The 25,411-nt window shown below is 47.8% G+C and overlaps 1 protein-coding gene across 1 annotated transcript; it reads left to right on the top strand.

Annotated features, from left to right (window-relative positions):
• Nucleotides 1-11,312: 11,312 nt before the first annotated feature.
• Nucleotides 11,313-25,113, top strand: LOC131192725 (zinc finger protein 436-like). Its single transcript, XM_058172160.1, has 6 exons — nt 11,313-11,465; nt 11,918-12,510; nt 12,767-12,881; nt 12,989-13,056; nt 17,064-17,193; nt 20,077-25,113. The coding sequence occupies exons 2-6, from the start codon at nt 12,106-12,108 to the stop codon at nt 21,354-21,356; spliced, it is 1,998 nt and encodes a 665-aa protein (XP_058028143.1). The 5' UTR covers nt 11,313-11,465; nt 11,918-12,105; the 3' UTR covers nt 21,357-25,113.
• Nucleotides 25,114-25,411: the final 298 nt, after the last annotated feature.

Genomic DNA, 25,411 nt, shown 5'->3' with positions numbered 1-25,411 from the left:
GAATAATTTGGGAAGGGCGCCTGTATGTATTCCATTCAAGAAATAAAAAACAAATGTATAAAAATCATTTTCCTGATTGTGGCTTCCCTGCCTGTGTCCCACCTTTTTCCACTGAAGACCAGAGTTAGCAACAACCGCAAGACACAAGTTGTGCTTCCCAGAGAGTCTCCTGGTCCTCCTCCTCTGACCGCCTGACTGTTTCTGATAGGATTTGGACCAGTGGTGGGTTGCTACCGGTTTGCTTTGGATGTCAGATTGCCTCCGATCACTGCTTAAGAAAATAAAGATAGCAATGAAGAAAAAGCTAGCACTGATACTAATTGTAACTGTACAGAAGTATATCCTCAAGAGCCCTCCTCCCTCCAGAGTTCAAGCTGTGATAGTCCAATGTCCTTTTCTTCCTTGGCCACATGGTGCTTCACTTCCGATGTTCTCTCTCTGTCAATCTTCTGGATGGTATGCAAAGCATGCAGCACCCATTAGATCTACGGGCCAAGTCTGTTCAAACTGCAATCTCTCCTTCCTTAATGACAGCCGATGCTAGATAAACTGCAAACCCCCCTATAAATCATGCTTGACAATCAAGAAAACCTTTAACGAAGTAATAAAACAGTTAACCACTCTACTAAGTAAATATACTCTTAAAATAATAAGCGGAGGCTGACATTCGGCCCTCCTTCAAAAAAAAAAGGATGTTAGTCCTGGAAAAGAAAAAGAGAAATGTTAAGGTTTATTAGAATATTTGTTATAAAATTGTGCTAACCTTTTAGGGGCGCGAACATCTTCTTTGTTAACCCATTCCGCCTGGGATAGAGGAAAATGTTTCCATACTACTAAATATTGGAATTTATTTCTATATTTTCTAGAGTGTAGAATTTTTTTAACTTCAAAATGTTGTTCCCCTTCTATAAGGATAGGTACTGGGGGCTTACTAGGGTTGGCTCTAAGAGGGGATGTGTGTTCAGGTTTCACCAAGCTAACATGGAAAACTAGGTGAATTCTTCTCAAGGTTTTTGGAAGTTCTAGTTGAACAGTTACTGGATTAATAATTTTAACAATGGGGAACAGTCCTACATATTTAGGTCCATGTTTCTTTGATTTCTGTGTTGTTTGCAGATATTTAGTGGACAAGTAAACTATCTCCGACTTGGAATTTATTTTCTGGAGCTCTCATCTGCTTGTTTTTTGTGTGCGCGATGTGCATCATTGATTGCTTTGTGGCTTATTTTCCAAATACTTTGCAATTGTTCTATCCATTCAGCCAGCGATGGAATCGATGGTTTGTCTCTGGGAAGTTCTGGATTGGGGACAAATTCTTGACCTGAAGCCACTTTGAATGGAGTGTAACCTGTGCTGCTATGAACAGAATTGTTGTAGGCTACTTCAGCAAAAGATAGTAGGTCCGCCCACCTACTAACACCTAACACCGTAGATACTGTTTCAGTACCGAATTCGAGTGTTCACAAGATCCATTAGTCTGAGAATGGTGGGTGGAGCTTAATCCCTGGGCGGAGCCTATCAGCTGTAAAAACTCCTTCCAAAATTGGGAGGTGAACTGCACCCCCCAGTCCGAGATTATTCTTTCCGGAACTCCGTGTAATCTGTAGGTGTGTTGGACAAATAGCTTTGCCAAAGTTTTTGATGAGGGTATTTTAGAACATGGGATGAAATGTACTTGTTTGGAGAACAAATCGGTCACTACCCAGATCACTGTATTGCCCCCACTTTCGGGCAATTCCACTATGAAATCCATGGATATTTCTTTCCATGGGGCTGTTTGAAGTAAACCGGGAGGTTTCCCAGATGGTCTCTTAGCTGCTACACAGACTTGCTACATAAGATTCAATGTCTTTTTTATGCCCTGCCCACCAAAACTGCCTTTTTATTTATTTATTTATTTATTGAATTTTTATACCGCCCTTCTCCCGAGGGACTCAGGGCGGTTTACAGCCAAGATAAAAAACGACAGCAATATACACATAAAACGATAACTTAAAAAACTTATTACACAGATGGCCGAATTAAAACATTAAAATGATAAAACCCCATAAAATTATAACATATTAAAATATTAAAACATTAAAACTATTAAAATCCTATGCCAGTCTTGCGCGAATAAACAAATAGGTCTTCAGCTCGCGGCAGTCTTCATCTCCTTTTGAGGAGATGCAATGTTTTCATGAACCCAAAACGTCCAGCCATTTTAGCATCATGGCAGCGTTGAAGTATGGCCTCCCTCATGGATGCTGGGACATACAACTTCGCCCCCACCCAAGCCATCACGAAGGTTGCACTCGTGCAAATGGGCTAAGAACCAGTCATCTGTATCCAAGGCTTCTTTCAGTAGCTTGGTTAGATCATCTGGTAGTGCTTCTTCGGGTTTAGTTTGGCTTCGGATTATGGCCAGGGCGGCTAGTTGTTGTATCGGAAGTATCGGGCGTGCCACTTCGGTGTGAGAGCTATTGTATTGGGGCAGTCGAGAAAGAGCATCCGCCAGAAAGTTTTTCCCTCCTGGAATGTAATGCAAGGAGAAGTTAAAACGGTTAAAATATTGAGCCCAGCGAGCTTGCTTTGGGGAAAGTTTTCTGGGAGTCTTTAGGGCTTTTAGGTTTTTGTGATCAGTCCAAACCTCAAAAGGGTGGTTGGCTCCCTCCAGGAATTGTCTCCACGTTTTGAGAGCCCAGTGGACCGCAAATACTTCTTTTTCCCATATTGCCCATCTTCTTTCGGTTTCAGTCAGTTTCCGAGAGGTGAAGGCACAAGGTTGTAGCTTTCCTTCAGCATTTTGTTGGAGTAGAACTACTACATCACTGGCATCTGCTTGCACTACATATGGTGAGTCCATGTCAGGGCGTGTTGTGACCCAGGTTCCCGGACTCGGACTCCTGGAGGACGATGATTCAGAAAGTGAGATGGAACTGGTAAGGCCTGCTTCCCCTGGGCCCTCTCCCTCCCTGGCACCCACCCAGGAGGAGGAGGAGGGGCTAGTAAGGTGTCGTGTCCCACTCTCCGCTGATGGCCAGGTCAGGGAAATCCGAATCAGGTGTGCCTCTGCAGCTCTGCCAAAGTCCTAGCAAAGTCCTCAAGGCAGGCAGGAGACCAGAAAGTGACTTCAGCAAGATATGTTTAGACTTTGCCTGACTCAGAGAATGCCAGAAAGCAGATCCTTTATATAGGCCATGGGGTGTGGCTCCATGACTCAGCACTTATCCAGGCCTGCACCTCCCTTCCTTCTGTTGCCTCCGCCTATCAAGTCTTCTGACACGAGGGTCACTCCAGTCGGCAGCTGTTGGTAATAAACCTTCCTCAGGGTCACATGCTGTGGAGGAGGGGGAGGGGTCTAGTTGCTCCATTTGCCTGGGCATGGAGCCAGAGCTGGGGGCTGGAGGTATTTCTTCTTCTTCAGCTTGTCTGGGCATGGAGCCAGGGCTGGGGGCTGGAGGTATTTCTTCTTCCGTGTTCGGAAGCAGATAAGAAGACCCCGGCTGAGGTGAGATTGGACGAGACACAACATAAAGCCTGATTCCCCCGGGCCTTCTTCTGATTTGGCAACGCCCCAAGAACAATCTTGGCTTGATGCAAGACTGCGCAGACGTGACCCGGCGCGCGCAGCAGAAGAGATGTTGGGACAAAGTCAAAGAATGATGAGTCACAGGGGCTATAAAGCAGGAGGTGGAACTTCCTGGCTTTTTGTCTTGGACAAAGCAGTGAATTTGCGCGGGCAAATTGTTTCAATGGAGGAAAGAATATATTCGTAAGTAACTCTGGCCTTATCTATAATTTCCTAGTTATCTCCAGAGACTTGGCAGGCGCATGGGTATACGTGGCCAAACATCTTTGTGCCAGAGGAATCCAGCCTAATCCAGCCATTTATGTAAATAAATTTGAAAAAGAGGCCTTTGACTGATTCTTTGTTGGGAATATTGGGAGTGGGAAACAGAACATTTTTGTCCAAGACCCCGACTAAACCATCTTCCACCAAAGATGGACCAGCAGCAGGTACAGCAGCAGTTACAGCAGCTGGTACAGCAGCAGTTACAGCAGCTACAAGCGGCTAATCAACAGCTACAGCAGCAAGTGGCTCACTTGGCAGGCCAAATTGTTGCCGGAAATGTGCCTGCAGCCCCCCCGTCCTCCCACTCCTCCTCCTCGTCGCAAGTGCCCAATAACCGTGCCGGATAAGTTTTCTAGGCAGCCTGAGATGTTCCCGACCTTCTTGGGACAGTGCCATGGCTATGCGGCCAGAGGATTTCCCAGACGACCGGACTAAGGTGGCCTTCATGATTAACCTTCTTTCTGGCTCGGCTGCCCAATGGGCCATGCCCCTCTTGCTCCAGGACAGCCCCCTGCTGGCGGACCAACAGCGTTTTTGGCAGCACCTGCACATCATGTACAAGGACCCGGTTCGGACGCTGATGGCAGCCAGGTGCCTTAAGGAACTCCGTCAAGGGAAGCGCCCCCTGCTGGAGTACATTGCCGAATTTCATCTTTTGTGCCAGGACTCTGACTGGAATGATGCAGTGCTGGTGGACGCGTTCCAGGAGGGATTCTCAGAGGAGCTGCAAGATGAGCTGGCCCTGGTGGAGGCACCGTGGACCCTCGACAACTTTGTGCCCCTTTGTCTTCACCTCGACGCCCGTCTGCAACGGCGACCGTCCTGTCGCACCCGCCGGGACCCGCTGTTGACATCTGCACCCCCGCTTCCTGCGCCACCAGCACCCCGGGTCGCCCCACGTTTTATAACCTCAGCGGAGGAGCCCATGGAGTTGGGAGCAGCCAGACCTCGCCTGACGGCCTAGGAGCGGAACAGGAGGCGCCAAGGGGGATTGTGCATGTACTACGGGGAGCCTGGCCACTTTGCCGCTTCTTGCCCCAGAAAGCGAAGTGGGGCACGTACGCCGATCCCCGAATCACAGCGTGACCAATCGGGAAACGGAGCAGGCCCAACCTCGAGGAAATCCTAGGTCGGACATGTACTAAGCCCCCACTGGACGTTGCGGAAGTAGACTCTGGGCCCCCTCGGCATCTGATTCTGGACACACGGGTATGGTTGGGGAACCAGTCGGACGGGCTCCAGGCACATGCGTTAGTGGACTCAGGGGCCACAACAAACTTTATGGACCAGGCCTTTGTGACCCAGTTTGCGGTCCCCGTGGTTCCGGTGGACCCTCCGATGCGGGTAGAAACAATTGATGGACGAGAACTGGTGTCTGGGAGAGACGACTTCCGGTGTCCAGAGGCAACGGTCGTCTGGAGGCTTCTCCTGCCCCCAGCGCCCGAATCTGGCCGCCGCCGAGGCCCCTAGGGGCCAGGTGTTCCGAAAAGGACACCTGCCGCACGGACGGCTCGCCAGGGGTCTCCCAGCCGACATACAGGACTGGGGGGACCGATGCTGGCGCGTCCTAGGCTCGGCGGGGTTTGGAGGCCACGGGCCACGGCCATTACTTTGGTCGCCGCGCCGCTTGCCAGCCCGTGACACCGGGCTTTGGATTTATAACTGCAGCAGCCTGGTGGTGAACAGGAACGGAGAAGAATTGAGGAATGGAGAAGGAAGGGATATCGGTAACGCGAGTGGAGTGCTCCAGTGCGGGGTTTTTCCCGCGGCTGGAAGGAGCACGAGTCATTCTGGAGAGAGGAGAACTTAAAATAAGAAGATTACCGGTTTTGTGGAGCTCTGGAGAAGAGGTGATGGAGAAATTTAGGAGGGAGGTTTGAGGCCCCTCCTCTGGGGAACAGTGGTGGCGTCCAGCTTCCGCCTTCACTATGAGAATCTTGATGACATCACTTCCCTTCGGCTTCCTGGTTGACTAACTGTATTCTGGACTCGTTGCTCCTGTGAGTGCCCCCTGGTGGATCCGGAGGAAATTACAAGGATACTGTGCTTGCCTGAGGATTTTGAATTTTTTTAAATGGCAAAGGTCAGAGACCAACTGCTGGAGAGATGGAGAGAATTCTGGAAAAGTTATCCAATATGGATAAGAAACTGGATGATTTGCAAAGAGGCCAAACGGAAATAAGAGCAGAAATTGTGACTATCCAAAAGGATTTAAAGGATACTCAACAAGTCTCAGCAGAAAACAAGCAGAAAGTGGAAGGTCTGGAGGGTGAGATGCGGGCAGTGCAGAAAGAGGAGACGACAGGCAATGCTGTGCTTGGACTACAGATGGATAAAATGTCTTATTTCCTTAGGTTTCAAAATTTGGAAGAAGTGGACCAAGAAGATTTGAGAGATGTTCTGACTAAATTGTTGGGAGAATTTCTTGGGAGAGGTGTTGATTTCATGAATTGGGATCTGGATCGAGTTTATAGAGTTAATTCACAATATGTACGCATATGCAGTTCCCAGAGAGGTTCATGTCAAATTTGTGAGAAGAGGCGAGATGAAATTCTTAGAAAATGTAGGAGTGGGGCACTGACTTACAGGGGCAGGGAGATAGCCATTCTGAGGCAGATTCCCAGACAGGTACGTGAAATGAGAAAGAAATATTATTTTTTGTCAAGCAAATTGTACCAGAAGGGAGTAGGCTTCAGATGGCTGATGCCAGAGGGATTGATGATTTTCGGGAGGGCATTACGAAAAAATTAGTACAATTGCGGAGGCTACGGCCTACGTGGAGGAACACAAAGCCCTCCTGGAATCAGATGACCCAGGAATTGAAGAAGGGGAGGTTATAGACCATGGGGCGGTGGCGGCTGCCGCTGTTGCGGCCCTGGAGTTGGGTCAGGCTGAACCCAGAGTTCTGAGATCCAAAACTAGGAAGTGATAAAGATATTTAGTATTGTGTTGGTTTTCCTTATTCTCTTTTGTATGATATTCTGTTTATTCTTGACCCTTCTTTATTGCGTATGTAAGATTTGTAAACTTAGCTACTTCGTGTCACCTGCTTGCCATATGGCTGTTGTATGTGTTAAAAAATTTGAGTAAAATTCTTATCTTGGATGAGAAAAATGAAAATTTACCATACCTGATATGTATTTGTATAAACTTTTTTTGACCAATAAAAACTTTTTGGGAAAAAAAAAAAAAAAAAAAAAAAAAAAGAGAACTGGTGTCTGGCCCCATTAAATTCGCCACCCAGCCTTTGTGCCTGGCTATTGGGGACGATGAGGAGACGATCCAATTTTATGTCACGGCGGACCTTCATTTTCCCTTGGTCCTTGGGTTAGCCTGGCTTCGGACCCACGATCCTCAGGTGGCCTGGTCACGGAATGCCATCTCTTTCCCGAGTCTGCAGTGCGTTGACCACATCCGCCACACCTGTGCCAGCCAAAACGTCCCCATCCCTGCCATCTCCTTGCCTCCTGAGCTGACCGACTTCGCCGACATGTTCAGCAAGAAGGAGGCGGACCAATTACCCCCGCAGCAGCCCTACGATTGCCCCGTGGCCCTTCTGCTTAACGCAACACTGCCTGTGGGAAGCCTGTATTCCATGTAGGAGCCCAAATTGGCTGCCCTCAGGGACTTCCTGGACAAAAATCTGGCCCGAGGGTTCATCTGGCCTTCAAAGTCCCCTCTGTCGGCCCCAGTCCCCTTCATGAAGAAGACGACAGGGGACTTGCGCCTGTGCTGCTATTACCGCCAGCTAAACGCCATCACGGTGCGGAATCACTACCCCCTGCTGCTCATCCCAGAGCTGCTGGAGAGGTTGCGGGAGGTCACGATTTTCACCAAGCTCGATCTCTGGGGGGCCTACAACCTGGTGCGGATGCGAGAGGGAGACGAATGGAAGACGGCATTCGGCACCCGATACGGACACTATGAATACACCGTCATGCCGTTCGGGTTGACCAATGCCCCTGCCGTCTTCCAGCACTTCGTGAACGATGTGTTCCGAGACATGTTGGATAGGTTCATGGGGATCTACCTGGGCGACATCCTGATTTACTCCCGGTCCAGGGAAAGCCACCTTTGGCACATCGGTCTGGTTCTGCAACGCTTGCAAGAGCAACAACTCAATGCGAAGCTGGAGAAATGCCTCTTCTTCCGGACTTCCGTAGAATTCCTCGGGCATATCATCTTGCCCGAGGGCATAGCCATAGACCCATGCAAAGTAGAGGCTTTGTGTAGCTGGGAAGCCCCTCGTCGGGTGAAGGATGTTCAGCACCTGCTGGGCTTTGCCAACTACTACCGGACCTTCATCTCAGGCTTCGCCACACTGATGGCTCCACTTACCCAGCTTCTCAGGAAGAAGGTCGCATTCCGGTGGGGTCGCCCGCAGCAAGAAGCATTCACAGCCCTCAAGAAAGCCTTCGTCACAGAACCCATCCTGAGGCATCCCGACCCGCTCCGGCCTTTCATGATGGAGACGGACACATCCAATGTGACTCTCGGAACAGTGCTGCTACAGGCTCTGGCGAATGACAGCACACTTTTTCCCTGTGCTTACTATTCCCGGAAACTCAATCCTTCCGAGCGCAACTACACCATCTGGGAAAAGGAGTTGCTGGCTATCACGGCTGCATTCGAGGCTTGGCGACACCATCTGGAGGGGGCCTGACATCAGGTGGACCATCGGAACCTTGAGCACCTCACCACAGCTCGGAAGTTGAACCAGCGGCAGATCTGGTGGTTGTTGTTTTTTGCCCGGTTCAACTTCCGTGTGACCTATATTCCCAGCTGTCACAACCGGAGGGCGGACGCCCTGTCCCACAAGCCGGAGTACCTCTGCGCCAAGGAGCCCCTTCCTCCATGGACGGTGCTGCTGGCAGAAGCCTTGGCTGCAGCACGGGAACCAGTGGACTTGCGGGCCCAGGTGCGAGAGGCGCAGTGCCAGGATGCCTGGTCGCAGCAAAGGAGAGCGGAGTTGGGCCCCGCATCTCCTTGGACCTTGGAGGAAGATTTACTCAAGTTTCGGGGGCGATTATATGTGCCCACAGGACCACTCCGAGCCCTCGTCATGACCCAGTGCCATGACAACCCTGCAGCAGGACATTTTGGGTTCTTCAAGACCCTCCACCTGGTGACATGGACCTTTTGGTGGCCCCGAGTGCGGTATGATGTACATGCGTACGTGACGTCCTGCGTACTCTGGCGGCAAGCCAAGGCCAAGCCAAGGAGTTCAACAATAAAATCCATGGCAATCTCTTCCAAGGGTCTGGTGGGTTCGGCTACGGGTTGTAGGAGTCCAGGGGGTTTCTCAGGTCCAGTGACTCTCCCGATTCTCCGGGTTTTACTATCCTCCATCGAGGTTGAGAAGAGGGAGGGGGCTCTCCATTCCGCCCCGGGGAAATGTTTTCTCCCGAATGACAGCTTACCCTTGAATCGGAGTCTTTGGGCCGTGCACCAAGCTGACAAGCAGGCTCTACCACTTCGGGTTTTTGAGTCATATCTTCTGATGGGAAGTAGGTGATTTCAACTAAGTCCTCAGATTCCAACTTCTGTGCTACTTCCACGCTTTCAGCTTGCTGCACTTCCATCTTCGCTGGGTCTTTGCACCGCTGTGGAGGTTGCGGAGGCTGGGGCCCAGCACCCCCCTAACGGGCCCCCTCTGGGCGGAGGAGAGGGTACCGTTAAGCAAAAGAAAGTTATGAGTTTTGGAATAATGTCAAGGTTCCAGAAAAACCTCTTCTGCATTAAAAAAACTCAGAAGCCATTGTCTTTCAGAGTTCTTTACTAGCATGAGGAAACTGGCACACGATGAGTGAAATTCCAAAACTGAACTTCCGGATTCTTTTCCCAGTTATACAAACCCCAAGAGTCCCACCCCCCTGACCCCTTTGCTGGTCACATGGTCCCATGTTCTCCCAGTTCATTCGAATATCTTCTCGCCACTCTTCCTGCAGATGTGAACACCATCCGACCTTGACCGCTTGAAGAATGTTACCATACCCCTCAAACCCCCTTCTTCCCCTCGGGAAAAATGTGGCAGCGTCTGGAACCCTAAAGTCTAGTATGATTTCCAGGGCTGACACTGACAACCTGCGTGTCTATTCGGTGCCTCAATTCTCTTTTCTTCGTTGCATTAAAAATTGCTAACACACTAAACTGTTTGGATGGCCCGGGGGTGGCATATTTTGGCTCTTGCTGGGTTGAAGCTGTTTTTTCAAATATTGCTTATTAAACATTCTATGTGAAACTGGAGACAAAGAGAAATAAAGAAAAATCAAAGGTTACCTCCATTCTTTTAAAATGGATTTTTAACCACTTTCCCATCATTTAAAATTCTTTTTGTTCACTATAGCTACCTCTTTGTGTGTCATTGTCGACTCCAAATGTGGTCGAATCTTTTTTTTTTTTTTGCGTTTATATCCCACCCTTCTCCGAAGACTCAGGGCGGCTTACACTATGTCAAGCAATTTCATTTTCTCTTTTTTTTATTTATGGTCTAATGATATATCCTTGCCTTAAATTCTCCAAAGCGCTTAAGCTTACTATTCGCATTTGTTGAGGTGAATTTCCTACTCAATCCCTATGTAAAAATGGTTTTTTCCTTCATCATAGTTTAGATTTATATGCCTTTTCCACGATCTTCCTTTCTTAGTTTTGTAATTTCGCATTTTCTCCAGTCAGAGATGAAATGCCATTTCCCCTCTTCATTTCTCAATTAAGAGCCTCTTTTTGAGGTAAAATTTCTGGAATATACATCGGTTTCAGCTTTTCCTCCATTTTGGAACTGGTTTTCTTTCTTTTTTCCCCCCCTTCACTGTTTCTGTTGGCACAAGTGATGGGTCACCCGGGGTGTTCATCAGAAGAGGCTGGAGGGGTCTCTGCCCTTTCTGCTCCCCCCTTCGCTGTGAGGCAAAGCGAATAATTTGAAAAGGGGACCTGTATATATTGAATTAAAGAAATAAAAAACAAAGGTGGAACATCATTTTCCTGATTGTGGCTTTGCTGCCTGTGTCCCATCTTCCTCCCCTCAGGCCGGGAGTTCACAACAACTGCCAGACACAAGCTGTGTTTCCCAGAGATTCTCCTGGTCCTTCTCTTCTGACTGCCCAGTTGTTTCTGACGAGATTTTGAGGCCTCCTCCAATCTCTACCCAGCCTTCAGGGCAGCTGATCTTGAGGGAGTCGAGTTCAAATCCTCCAGAGAGATTTTTCTCCATTTCCACAAACAGTTCCTACTTCCTCGACAGGAAGGAGAAGATGGAGAAAGTGGCACCTCTAGAAACCTTGACAGGGAGACATTGAGAGGGGCCTTTCCTCCTACTCCCACGCCCATCGTCCCTCCCCTCTCCCTTCCCCTCAGACGTGCTCCTCCTTCCCGCCCTTTCTACAATCCTGGCACTGTGCCAAATCTGCCGGGGTGGGGGTGGGGCGTTCTCTGCTACGACCAGTGAACTCCCGGTGCTTCCCCATTGGCCCACTGGAGGTCGTGCGTCACTGTTGCCTTTCCAGAGGAGGCTGCGAAGGAAGCTGCTTGCCCCTCTAGGAGGCCGCACTCGCTCTCCTTAACCCTTGGAGCTCCGCAGGTGGCGGAGAGGCTGCGGGAGAGTCTGGCGGGGGGAGATCCAGACGTGCCCCGGGTGAGTTGGGGGCTCTTCCCGGGCAAAGGGAGGCGGAGGAGGGAGAGATCCGCTCCCGGCCCTCCTGTGGCTTCAACCCCGGGTCCCATGTTCCCCAGCCGCCCTCTCCATGCAGGGGGAAGCGGAAAAAGCCGGGATACAGGAAAGGCGGCGGGGATCCGGGGATCCCTTCCCGCCTCGTGTTCGGGGAAGAGCCCGAGTGGGGGGAGGGGAGGGTCGGCCTTGCGGAGGCCCAGCAGGAGAGGAGAGAAGCCGGGCGAGGAGGAGGCAGAATTCGCACCAGGCTCCCTGTCTCCGGAGGGGGAGAGAAGCGGGGCGGCCTCTCCAGCTGCCTCCTTCCCGGCCCTGCGCTGGGATGAGCCGCTTGGGGCTCCAGGCAGGTTGGGTGAAAGTTGTTCAGAGGCTTAATTCCACTTTCTAATTCTTTCTAATTATTTTTTCTTCCCTCTCAGATACAGAAACTTGAAGCTATTTGAAATCTGCAAGCCAAAATTTTCTCTTGGGGGAAACAAAAGAGCGAAATAACTTGGAGGGATCAGAGTCCTGAGGCGCCAGAAATGGTCCTGTGAAGGAAAAGGCATCTGGAGACCCAGAAGAGTCCTTGGAGCCATTTGGAGTTGCTGTGCAGGAGAGAGAAAGGATGGAGACACAACCTTTGGGAAAGGAGGGAGCCGGAAAAGGCTCTTCAGCTGCTCAGCCTGGGAAGCTGTGGACAAGGACTGGGCAGAAGATCCTGCAGGAGGAAACCATCCTCCCTTCAGAAGTTCAGCCCTGGAACTTCATCCAATACTGGGAGGCTGAGGGTCCCCGAGGACTTTGCAGCCGACTCCATGGCTTTTGTAGGCAATGGCTGAGACCAGAAAAGCACACCAAAGCCCAGATGCTGGACCTGGTGGTTCTGGAGCAGCTCCTGTTCCTTCTGCCCCCAGAGATGGAGGGCTGGGTGAGGGAATGTGGAGCAGAGACCAGCTCCCAGGCGGTGGCCCTGGCTGAAGGCTTCCTCCTGAGCCAAACGGAGGAGCAGAAGGAGCAGGTTGACTTGCAGGTGAGACACTTTAGGGAGCTCAAAAGGGAATAAAGAATGTGTTTGAATACTTCACCTCTCCTTCCCAAACTTCTCTGACATTCATACTATGTGGCAATGTCCCATCAATTCTTGTAGAATATTGTTCCATTGTTTTCTCATTCAACCACACGGCTGTATATTGGGGGCTTTGATGTCATGTTCCAAATATAAGAATCCAATTTATATCATGTGATGTACATTAATTCTACTTTTTTTTCCTTCCTCCTATTGGAAGGGCTGCACTGTGGAGATCAGAGATCCTGAGGGAAAGAAGAGCCCATCAAATCCCCCTCAGGATCTATTTTTCAGGAGGATCCCTTGGGAAGATCAAAGTCAAGACACCTCAGGAGGTAATTGAAGATCCTCTGATTACCCATCTTCACTCTTTCTTCTCTTCTATTGAATACATCCTCCTATTTTACTAATTATGCATTTTGAAATTATTTATTCTTTACAGAGGAAAAAAGAATGAAGTTTTCTGGTTTTTCTGACAGAAATCAAACAGCGGTTGAATCTCCAAATCAAGTAAGAAAGAGAAAAGTTATTAAATTTGTATTGTCTTTTCAGGAAGTGAAGCTGGCGAGCTGAGTGCTCTCTCCTTCTATTTCCTCCCCCTTGTTTGGCCTGGATTATAAGGCTAATGAAAAATAACTAAATACTCACATTGCCACATTACTATTTTTAAAAAGCCTTGTTTATAACTTATTAGTTCAAAAAATAAGCAAATCATATTAAAAAATAAAGCAGAATTTTAAAATCCAAAGAGAATGGCCACATAGAGCAGGGGTCTCCAACCTTTTGGACCTCAGGGACCACCGAAGTCATAATTTTAAATCCCATGGACCACTGTGGGGGGAGGTTGAGCTTCAGCCACCTTTCGGGCCTACCTGTCTGCTTTGCGAGGCCTCCGGGCGGGAGGCCCGAGAGGAAGTGCCTGGTCCAGGCACACAGCCTGGGAACCTCTTTTGTGTTCCTCCTCTCAAGAAACTTGGTCAATCTGAGTGAAGCAAAACAAAGACAGGCAGACTGATGGTGGCTTCCTGACGTTGGTGGGAAAGTCGGTCCCATATTCCAGAGCTGTGGTAGTCACAGGACTGGCCCTTTGGTCATCCCAGACCACCTCCTCCACCTGGGTGCACTGGCCTGCCGTGGAGTTGCCTGCTCCCCGGCAGGGTGCTGCACCCGGATGGAGGAGCTGCTCTAGGATGACCAAAGGGCCAGTCCTGTGACTACTGCAGTTCTGGAATATGGGACTGGGCCATGGTAGGGCTGGAAATCTCCACCATAGGGGGTGGCACGTGCAATGTGCAACTTTGCAGATGGTGTAACATGCAAAAAGGAGCTCAGCCCTTGCTGGCCAGAACAAGATAATGATGTTATTACTGAAAGTGGTGGTGGAGGAAGCCCAAGCAGCTTTTTTCCATTTTATCTTTTCTTCTCTACGTTACAGTACACTGTTAATTACTGTCCTATTTTAGATTTAATCAGCATCAACTTAGAATCTTAACCGGTGCACCATTATTATTTTTGCACAACGTAATCAAGGCAATGCAGCAAAGAAAGCAAAGCTAACAAATCTCAGTTCCCCTGCTTCATGCTAAATTTCTTTTAAGAATTTCTACTCATTCCCATTTTAAATGTATCGGCATATTCACGCCTAGGATTTATCCACCAATCCAATACAAAGGAAGTCTTTAAAGCCTGGTGTTTCTACATCTTTGTTTTTAAATCTCACAGGCAAAAAAAAAAGTAGGTTAGAAGCAAATGGAGGACTTGGGAAAGTAATGGTTGGGAGGAAAAAAAATCAATGAGAAAAACGGAGATGTCCAGAAAGGGACAGTTGATGTAAATAATTATAATTTTAAAAAATCACAGTCAAAGAGGATTTGGGCAGCTAACACAGGAAAAGCCATCTTTGGAAAGCGCCAGTTGGGTGCAAAACAAGGAAGGGGTCTTTTTTTCACAGAAAGAGCCACAGGGAAAGAAGAGGAAAGAACAATCGGCTTTGTGTGGAAAATTTGGGCAAAGATACCTCAAAGATATCTCCAGGAGGAGGAGGTTTCTTGCTCCTCCTGGAACTGCTGCTGCTCTTCTTCCTTTTCTCCGGCCGTAGCTGCCCAACCTCTGAAGATCCAGTATTTCCACCTCATCCAAAAGGCTGGCTGGGGGCAGAAGCATGGAAGGAGTGGCGAGGGCTTTGTGGGGTCCCCCTGATGGGGGATGGCTTGAAGTAGACGAAGGGCCTGGCTTGGCATACAAAAACCGGCGCTGGGCTCGACCTGCTGGGTGAAGGGGACTGATGAGGGGGCGCTTGAGGCTTGGAGTGCTTAGGGCTCAGAGCGGTAAACCGCATCCAGGAAGCACCACAGCAGAGAGAAGCAGCCGGAATCAACCCTGTTTTTGCTGTCCTTTGCAGACGCTAGATCGGCCCCCTGCAAACTCTCGTCTCTCAAGGAGCCCGGCCAGAGTTTCCCGTGCCACTTCAGCCAGCATTCCTCGAGAGACAAGAGTTTGCAGGGGGCCGATTTATCGTCTGCAACGGACAGCAAGGCCAGGATTGATTCTGACTGCTTCTCTCTGCTAACAGGCGGCCAAGCTAACTGCCTGAAGGACCCCATCCTGTCTCTGGGAGTCAAAGCGCTGAAGCGTGAGCGCCGCAGGAAACCTTGGCTGGGCTCCTTGAGAGAAATGGAACAATTTCTCTGCGGACCACGAAAATTTTGTCGCGGACCACTGGTTGGTGACCACTGACATAGAGCATGTAATTACAGTACCTTGGGCTACAAAAGAGGGGAGATAAGGGCCGGGGTTTCTGAAGGAGGGGAAATGAGGTGTTGTGTTGCACTCTTAAGGGAGAGCTGGCAGCAAGAGGGCGGACCCCCAGGGGAAGGCCAGATTGGGGGAATGGCGCATTCCCTGACCTGGTTGAGGTGGGTGGCGGCTCCAAGCCAAGGCTGGAGCTGGGGAGGCACATGTTCCCTGACCCGGCCAAGGTGGGCGGCGGTTCCAAGGCCTCAGGGAATGGCGTATCCCTGGGGCCCCAACCCAAGGCGAAGAGCAAGCGGGAGGCATGCATTGCTTACCTTAGCTGAGCTGAGCTGAGCAGGCTTTGGCAAGGTGACTGGCAAGGCGATTAGCTGGGCCGTGTAGCAAAGGCAACATATATAGGGTGGGTTGAGCGTTGAGCAGCCGGAAGGAGTGAGCAAGTGCTGACTGGGAGAGTGAATGGCGACTGGGAGGGGGCGTGGCCAGCCAAAAGTTGCTACCAGTTAGAATAGAATAGAATAGAATAGAATTTTATTGGCCAAGTGTGATTGGGCGCACAAGGAATTTGTCTTGGTGCATATGCTCTCAGTGTACATAAAAGAAAAGATACGTTCATCAAAGTACAACATTTACAACACAATTGATGGTCAATATATCAATATAAATCATAAGGATTTCCAGCAACAAAGTTACAGTCATACAGTCATAAGTGGAAAGAGATTGGTGATGGGAACTATGAAACGATTAATAGTAGTGCAGATTCAGTAAATAGTCTGACAGTGTTGAAGGAATTATTAGTTTAGCAGAGTGATGGCCTTCGGGAAAAAACTGTTCTTGTGTCTAGTTGTTCTGGTGTGCAGTGCTCTATAGCGTCGTTTTGAAGGTAGGAGTTGAAACAGTTTATGTCCAGGATGCGAGTGATCTGCAAATATTTTCATGGCCCTCTTCTTGATTCGTGCAGTATACAGGTCCTCAATGGAAGGCAGGTTGGTAGCAATTATTTTTTCTGCAGTTCTAATTATGTTTGATGACCCCAGGCCAAATTGCCGCTACCAGTGCACCCAAACTGATGCGAACTGGTTGAATACCACCTCTGCTTTCCAGGCCAAAAATGGGGGTGGGTGGGTGGCCTTGCATGGCACCCCTGTGCCCTGTTTCTGTTTTCAGGTTGATGCAGGAGGCACGTGTCGGCTGCATGTGCCCCGCCCCCTGTGCATGCACGACAGAGACCCGAAAACCAGCTGGCTGGTGGGAGGCACATGTGCATGCATGGTAGAGCTGGGCTGGGGCGACAACTGGCATGCCTACAGAGAGGGCTCTGCGTTCTACCTGTGGCACGAATGCCATAGGTTTGCCATCACGGGAATAGGTGATACCTGGCTCAAAAGTAGTAAGTGCAACAGGGATCTTAGAGTCTTAGTGCAGAATCAGTTAAACATGGGTAAGCAGTATGCTATAGTTGCCAAAAAAATCCAACCCAATCATAGAATGCATTAAAATGATCTATTCTATGTCCAGGCATTTGGTTTTTCTTTCCTAAATTTAGAACCGTACATTTCTCAACCTTGTTTTTCATTTTGTTAGATGGATCCCAATCTGTGGATCCTTCTATATCTTGAGCTTATCTTCTGGAGTGTTGGTATTGCTGTCAATTGGTCTCGTCTGCAAATTTGATGAATTCCCCCTTCTGTCCTCTTGTCTAAATCATTGATGAAGATGAACAGATCTTGCAAATCCCCCTGTTCTGTTCTTTTTTCCGTATTCAGAAGGGCCTTGTGTCCTTTGAAGAGGTGGCTGTGTATTTCTCAGAGGAGGAATGGTCTCAGCTGGATCCTGACCAAAAAGCGCTGCATTCGGAAGTCATGCTTGAAAACCATAGGAACGTGGTCTCTCTGGGTAAGAGTTTTCTAGTCCTCAATTAGAGAGGGAGAAGGAAAGGATCTGGCCTTCTCAATGTCAATGTCTCTTTGGTTACATGCTTTCTGTGCCATTTCTTATGTGTATTTTTCCATTTCTATTTGAACTTATCTGTGGAGGCTGAGAAGAATGGGGTGTGCTTTTATTTGTCCTCTGGAGGTCATGGGCGAGGAATGTGTTGTCATTTGTCCTCTGAAACCTCCCAAAATTATGTGAGAACAGAACTTTCTCTCTGAGGCCATAGAAGAGCATTCTCTGAATCCAATTCAAGAACGAAGGCCTCATGAAATGTGATTCGCAGCATCCTAGAGCAGTGATGTTGAATCTTGGGTGTCGAACGTGCGTAGGAGCTGACGCAGAGATGGCTCCACATGCCACCTGTGGCATACATGCCATAGGTTCTCCATCACAGTCCTAGGGTATAGGTTATGGCCAAGTTACCATAGTTCACTTAGCAACCATTCGAAGTTATGATTTCCCACCCTCTCTACTGCTTTAGACCCAGTCCCGAAATTACAAATGGTGAAGCACTATAGCTGTCCACACTTTACTGATCACAGCAGAAGGGCTGCAGTATTTGCCCTACCTATTACCCCACCCCATCCTGCCAACTTACTCTGCGATGATGTAGAGAGTCATTGGTTCCTTTGCATTTGCAGAAAACATTTCAATTTCAAATCTTTATTGTCGGTGCACAGCATATGTACAATGAACTTGGTTGAGCTCCTTTAGTGCAGCCCCCCAATACAATACAACTCACAGTGAAGACAGAAAATCCCTAACCATCCCTAATCATATTAACAAAGCACCCAGTCCTATTGCACCAGTGTGAACATGTTGTGCCGGCCCTGCAGTCCATTACTATGTAGTTATGATGTTATTTCTCATTCAGGAGTCTGACGGCTCACAGATAAAAAATGTTCTTCAGCGTGTTTGTGCGGCTGGCTTGCTTCTATAGCTCCTTCCTGATGGTAGGAGGGTAAAGAAGGGAGGACCAGGGTGAGAGTCGTCCCTGAGAATTTTCCTTACCCTTCTAAGGCCCTAGCAATCTCATCTAGTGGTATCATGGTACAGTGCTTCCTGGCTGAGAGTTCTCCATTGCTGCTTCGACCAGCCCCCAGGCTCTTTTGGTGGCCGGCCGCTCGTTCAGGCCTCCCCCCGCCCAGTTTTCTCTTCGCTCCCTTCTTTTTCTCCATCTCTTCATTTTCCCTGAGTCTTCTGACTCCCTGGGGTGTCCAAGGAGCAGCCAGAGCTCAGGATCCTGGAATGTGATTCTGGTTGGAGCAAAGTTTAGGGAGTACTGGCTTAATGTCAGGTTCCAAGTAATTCATCCATCAATAAATGAACTCCAAGGCATTCCAGTTCCTCAAAGAACAAATTTATTTAGAAATATCATCTTGGCACTAACTAGTAGAAAGCCAGTACAGAAAGTTCCCGGGTTTCACCGTCACTATAAATAGGATTTTCTCAAGTTTTCAAAACAACACGTCACATTGTCCAACCGGGATGAGAACTGGTTGGTGTGTGACTTTGCTCCTCCTTTCTCTGGCCAGCCAGCCATTGGAACGCATATGACTGATCGGCCAGCTATGCTGTTTTGGCTAAAACTCCATCCATCTCAGATCTCCGTTTCAGCTCCTAAGTGTGTCAAACTGAATTCATATGAATAACCCAGGATATAACCAAACCCACAATCTAACCAAATTCAGGCTTGACACCAAGATCCGATTGAGGAAGTATGCCCACTTCCCTGGAATTCCGTCAAAAGTCGCCCTGAACCTCAGCGGTGCCACAGGAGGTGCGGCTGACGGAGCTGGTGGCAGAGTTGCAGGGGGTGTGGTCAGCGGAGACGGTAGCGGAACCGGGGCCAGCTGCGGTGCCTGCATCCAACTGGCACTGCACCCACCCTGGCCGTGGAAGAAAGCCCCGCCAGAGGGAATCAATTCGGCTGGTGGCAGCATGAAGACCCTCAGCTCCGGTTCCTGTGGCAGCCTGGCTCCAGCAGTAGCTGCCACTCCAGTGGATTGGGCCTGCTGGGGGAGGCAGGGTTGTGCTTCATCCTGGGCCATGTGGAAAGACACTGTCATCCCACTCTGGATGCTTGTGGGCCCCAGATCTGGGAAGGGAAATGTAGGCTGAGCCAGAACCCATCTCCTTCATCTTCCCTGAGGCTTCATGCCTCCTGAGTGACAGGTCAGTACTCAGGGCTCTGGACTCCAGGCAGCACCCCGGCGTTTGGGGAGGTGATTACTGTTTTTAAAGGAGATTTGGGTTAATGTCAGCATTCCAAGTAATGCCCCCAATGAAGGAAGTCTCCGAGGCTGGCAATTCATCAAATTTCCATTTTATTAAAGATGTGATATAGGCACATCTGGGGGAAACCCGGATCTGAAAGTTCTGGGTTTGTCCCCACCCAAAAGAAAATCAAAGATCCATCCCCTCCACCCACAAGTCCATCACATGGTCCAATAATTTCACCATCCCAACTGGAGACAACCCCCAGTCAATCCCATCTAGGTATAGGCCGAGTGTCCTTAACTCCCAGAGAAAGGATTGTTGTTATGGCTAATTCTCCACTGATGGAGAATTCCCCCTACCGTTTTCCCAGGCACTAAATGTGGCAGCCCTGAAGCTCCAAAGAAAAAGTTGGCTTCCAGGGCTGACAGATATTTTCTAGATATTTTCAAAGCTTTCATGAATTATGAATATAGAAATCATCATGTCTATATCACACCACTGTAGGCATGCAAAATACAACATAATGGAATTTTGGAAAAATTCAGAAGAAAATGTGTTAACTTTTCACAATTTGATCTTTTTCTCTAACTTTGTTATCATTTTCATTTCTCTTTTCCTTCGAAGGTAATAATGGACAGGAGAATCAAGATTCCTGTGAACTGTTCCAAGTAATCAACCGTAAAGATGGAACAGAGAAATTTGGAATTCAAATGGAATTAGAAAGCCATAAGAGAAAAAAATCAAATAATAGGAATCAGAAAAGATCACCACCTACTGATGCTCCAATGCAAGACTTTCTTGCCCAAGAAGAGAAAATAAGGAAAAAATATATTGGGAAAAGTGTGAAGCTAATCAAAGATAAATTACATGTAAACGAGCACTATTTAACCCAAAACAAAGGAGAAGATGCTATAAGACACAACGGACAAAATTACAATGGGACATTCATTCATTCTCTTGAAAATAACTTACTTGAATCTCAAAAAGTGAGTCACACAAAAAAGGACCCTTACAAATGTTTGGAACCATATAAATGCATGGAGTGTGGGAAAATCTTTACTCGTAGCAATGGACTTCGATACCACAAAATGATCCACACAGGAGAGAAACCATATAAATGCATGGAGTGTGGGAAAACCTTTACTCATAGCAATGGACTTCGATACCACAAAATGATCCACACAGGAGAGAAACCATATAAATGCATGGAGTGTGGGAAAACCTTTAGTCATAGCAATGGACTTCGATACCACAAAATGATCCACACAGGAGAGGAACCATATAAATGCATGGAGTGTGGGAAAACCTTTAGTCATAGCAATGCACTTCGATACCACAAAATGATCCACACAGGGGAGAAGCCATTTAAATGCATGGAGTGTGGAAAGACCTTTGCTCGAAGACATCATCTTATTTACCATCAGATGATCCACACAGGGGAGAAGCCATTTAAATGCATGGAGTGTGGAAAGACCTTTGCTCGGAGAGATAAACTTATTTACCATCAGATGGTCCACACAGGGGAAAAGCCATTTAAATGCATGGAGTGTGGAAAGACCTTTGCTCGGAGAGATAAACTTATTTACCATCAGATGATCCACACAGGGGAGAAGCCATATCAATGCACGGAGTGTGGAAAGACCTTTGCTCATAATACTGATCTAAGAATACATAATAGAATCCACACAGGGGAAAAGCCATTTAAATGCATGGAGTGTGGAAGGACCTTTGCTCAGAATGGTCATCTTACTTCTCATAAAAGGATCCACACTCGGGAGAAAGTATATAGCAATAACAATTCCACTTTAGACTTATATACCACTCCACAATGCTTTACAGCACTGTCTAAGCAGTTCACAAAACCAGCATATTGTCCCCAGCAATCTGAGTCCTCGTTTTACTGACCTCAAAAGGTTGAAACGCTGACTTAACAATGAGCCAGTCAGGATCGAATTGCTGGCTGTGGGCAATTAGCTTCTAGTACTGCATTCTGCATTGCATACTGCAATGCATACTTTATTTTCATACCGCATTGAAACTCAACATTAAGAAAACTAAAATCATGGCAACCTTCCCTTTCAATTCCTGGCAGATAGATGGTGAAGAAATGGAGGTAGTGACAGATTTTATTTTCCTGGGTTCCAAGATCAGCGCAGATGGGGACTGCAGCCAAGAAATTAAAAGACGCTTGCTCCTGGGGAGGAAAGCTATGGCAAATCTAGACAGCGTACTAAAAAGCAGAGACATCACCCTGCCAACAAAAGTGCGTATAGTCAAAGCTATGGTTTTCTCAGTTGCAATGTATGGCTGTGAAGGTTGGACCATAAGAAAGGCTGAGCGCCAAAGAATTGAGGCCTTTGAACTCTGGTGCTGGAGAAGACTCCTGCGCGTCCCTTGGACTGCAAGGCGAACAAACAAGTCAGTTGTAGAGGAGATCAATCCTGACTGCTCTTTAGAAGGCCAGATCCTGAAGATGAAACTGAAATACTTTGGCTACCTAATGAGAAAGAATGACTCACTGGAGAAGAGCCTAATGCTGGGAAAGATTGAGGGCAAAAGAAGAATGGGACGACAGAGAACGAGGTGGCTGGATGGAGTCACTGAAGCAGTAGGCATGAGTTTAAATGGACTCCAGAGGATGGTAGAGGACAGGAAGGCCTGGAGGAATGTTGTCCATGGGGTCGTGATGGGTCGGATGTTTAGTCTTTGGAAAAAGTGTAAAGATCAGCTAAGATGATTAAAGGCCTGAAGACTAAAACGTGAAGAATTGTTGCAGGATTTGGATTTGACTAGTCTAGAGAAAAGAAGGATTAGGAGTGATAGCAGTACTCCAGGACTTGAGAGGCTTCTACAAAGAGGAGGGGGTCAATTTATTTTCCAAAGCACCAGAGGGCAAACAAGAAACAGTGCCTGTGAACTAGTCAAGGAAAGAAGCAACCTGGAATTAACAATCTTCCTTATAGTGAGGACAACCAGTGGAACAGCTTTTCTTCAAACATTGTGGGTGCTTCATAACTGGACGTTTATAAGAAGACGTTTGATAGTCACTTATCTGAAAGGGTATAAGACGGGTCAGCAACCTGCAGTTCTGGAGCTGCATGTGGCTCTTTCACCCCTCTGCTGTGGCTTCTTGTCACTCAAAATATGTGTCACAACCACTAATGTGCGACACTTTCCAGCACATGATTTATTGAGGTTTTCAACCCCCGGTAGGCCAACCATGGATAAATCCAAGAAAAGGAAAGTTTCAGAACAAAACAGAAGGTTTAATTCTACTACATGTGTTCTGTCCTCCGCCTCCGTCCGAATGATGGCTTAATTAGCTGGCACTATCAGCTCTGGCGGCAAAAAAACTGTGTCTGCCAAGAGCCCTCGTTATCTTCCATGACACTGGTGAGTCACAAACTTCAGCTCTAGTCAATCAGTGGATTATCCTATTACAAAGAGACACACCAGCTCTTGCTGCCTTTTATATCCTGTGGGGTATGGCTCCATGACTCAGCACTTCCTAGGCCTGCCGCACCCTTGCTTCTGTTGTTCCCTCCTCTCCTGCCTAGGAAACCTAAGATTCAACCAAGCCTGATTGCTGTCAGCTGCGTCTGCAGGCATGGCCTGCTGGGGGGGGGGGAAGAGTCAGGGGATGGAGGCCTCATTATTTCTTCCACCTGGTCTGCTTCTGGCTCCTGGAGCTGAGCCAGGGGAGCCGGCGCTCCTGAGGCAAGTCCTGACAGCCCTTCCCCCTCACTTTCCAAGTCACTTTCTGGCAGCAGGGCCGGCTTGGGGGGCACAGACACAACAACATGTGCTAGTTTTGTGGTCGTTCAAGAAATAGTCAGGCACAGGTAGGGTTCTGTGGCTCCTGGTGTTTTCTTTTCTGTGGGAAACGGGTGCAAATGGCTGTTTGAGTTTTTAAGGTTGCAGACCCCTGGTATAGGTTCTCCTAGTTGAGCAGGGGGCTGGACTAGAAGAGCTCCAAGTTCCCTTCCAGCTTGATTTTGATTCTGAATCCTTAAACCTGCTTTTTCTTCTTTCTTTTTGTTAAGTAAAAGGTTTTAAAGGAAACATGGACATCAGTGGAGATGAAGGTTATCATTTGGCCTGAAAGTGATGTATGGGTGCCAATATTTAAGTGGATCATTTCAAGAAACTTCCTCTGATGAGTATATCCACTAGAGCAAGTTGCAGTCAGAAATGGAGAAGTCCTGAATCCCTTACTATTGTTTCAGCATTTTTTCCTTTGCTTAATATTGTCAAAATCTGCCTTTCCACCCTGCTTCCCATTATGTCTTGCATGTGATAACTGAGAAACAAAACCATAAGGAGAACGGGGTTATAATGATGTCGAATTAGAAAATACAACTCATGGGCTCTTTGTCCTAATTTTGTGGTGATCTTTCCTTGCCTTTCCTCATGTTGGCCATCTCTGCCCTCACACAGTTGTGTGAAAAGTGTTGCTTGAACTCAGAATAGTTCTAGCATTCTGGAAATATGCATATCTTTATATTTGTTCCGATGTTTGTCCACTCATAGAGTGTTGAAGCAAATAGTTTTATTAAGGGAAAGCAGTGGTAGGGAAATGTGGATGCATATTAAGTTCCCCTAGCTAGCCAGTCTACTGGCCAACCAAGGTAGTCCTTGATTTACAATCATTTATTAAGTAACCATTCAAAGTTACAATGGCACTGAATGATGGTTCTGACTTCCTCCCTCCCTCTCTCCCTCCCTCCCTCCCTCGTTTTGTTCCTTCCCTGCCTCCCACCTCCCTCCCTCCCTCCCTTGTTTCCTTGTCCCAAATTAGGGATACTCCAGAGAATCAGAATGAGAATCACTCCAGTGTGCTAAGATTACAAATGATCAAACAAGCAGGGATACCTTTGAAAGTCTTTGGGGTCCCGTGCCTCTGCCTGTGCTGCCCGCAATAGTCCCAGTTGCTGCAAGTAAGCAGCGAGAACATCGAGAGCAAAAAGTGGAGTTGCCTATTAGGGGCAAGTTTTATCAAGTCGATTGATTCTGCAGAAGTTTCAGCGCGTTTCAGTAATGCAATCCCACTTCTGGACCAATTGATCTATCGCTCTATTTGTCATTTATTAACCTGAGCTATTGCCCCCAACAATCTGAGTCCTCATTTTACAGACCTCAGAAAGAAGGATGGAAGGCTGAGTCAACCTTGAGCTGCTGAGACCTGAACTGCCAAAGTGCTGGCAGCGAGTGATCAGCAGAAGTAGCCTGCAGTACTGCACTCTAACACCTGTGTCACCAAGGCTCTTATATATGCCAGTCCACGAAGCTTTATAGCAATCTTTGAGCAGTTTACAAAGTCAGCATATTGTCTCCAGCACTCTGGTCCTCGTTTTACCAAACAGAAAGATTAAAGGCTGAATCAACTATAAGCTGGTCAGATCGAACTCAGCTTTCAGCTTTTCCTCCATTTTGGAACTATTTTTCTTTTCTCTTTCTCTTCAGAGCCTTTCCGCGGGCACAAGAGACGGGTCACCTGGGGTGTTCATCAGAATTGGCTGGAGGGGTCTCTGCCCTTTCTGCTTCCCTCCTTCAATGTGAGGCTGAGGGAATAATTTGGGAACGGGGCCTGTATGTATTCAATTAAAGAAATAAAAAACAAATGTATGAAAATCATTTTCCTGATTGTGGCTTCCCTGCCTGTGTCCCACCTTTCTCCACAACACCTTTCTTCACAACAACCGCAAGACACAAGTTGTGCTTTATTTTATTTTATTTTATTTATTTTATTTTATTTGTCACAACTGTATATATAAGCATAAGCATGAAACAACTACACGATATATAAGCATATATATAATCAAGATAATGTAATGGCTATATAGAATTGAATACAATCAAAGGGAATATAAGGACAGGAACGGTAGGCATATTGGTGCTCTTATGCACACCCCTTACCGACCTCTTAGGAATGGTGTGAGGTCAATAGTAGATAGCTTTT

Source organism: Ahaetulla prasina, chromosome 2 (assembly GCF_028640845.1).
Source record: "Ahaetulla prasina isolate Xishuangbanna chromosome 2, ASM2864084v1, whole genome shotgun sequence".
In the NCBI taxonomy this organism is placed as follows: Eukaryota; Metazoa; Chordata; class Lepidosauria; order Squamata; family Colubridae; genus Ahaetulla; species Ahaetulla prasina.
This window is presented reverse-complemented; position numbering and strand designations above follow the sequence as displayed.

What these genes read in the sequence shown, in the direction of transcription:
- LOC131192725 (XM_058172160.1), top strand. Translation starts at nt 12,106, where the DNA reads ATGGAGACACAACCTTTGGGAAAGGAGGGAGCCGGAAAAGGCTCTTCA. An exon ending in AGGAGCAGGTTGACTTGCAG is followed by an intron (nt 12,511 to 12,766) that starts GTGAGACACTTT and finishes TCCTATTGGAAG; the next exon opens with GGCTGCACTGTGGAGATCAG. An exon ending in TAGGAACGTGGTCTCTCTGG is followed by an intron (nt 17,194 to 20,076) that starts GTAAGAGTTTTC and finishes TTTCCTTCGAAG; the next exon opens with GTAATAATGGACAGGAGAAT.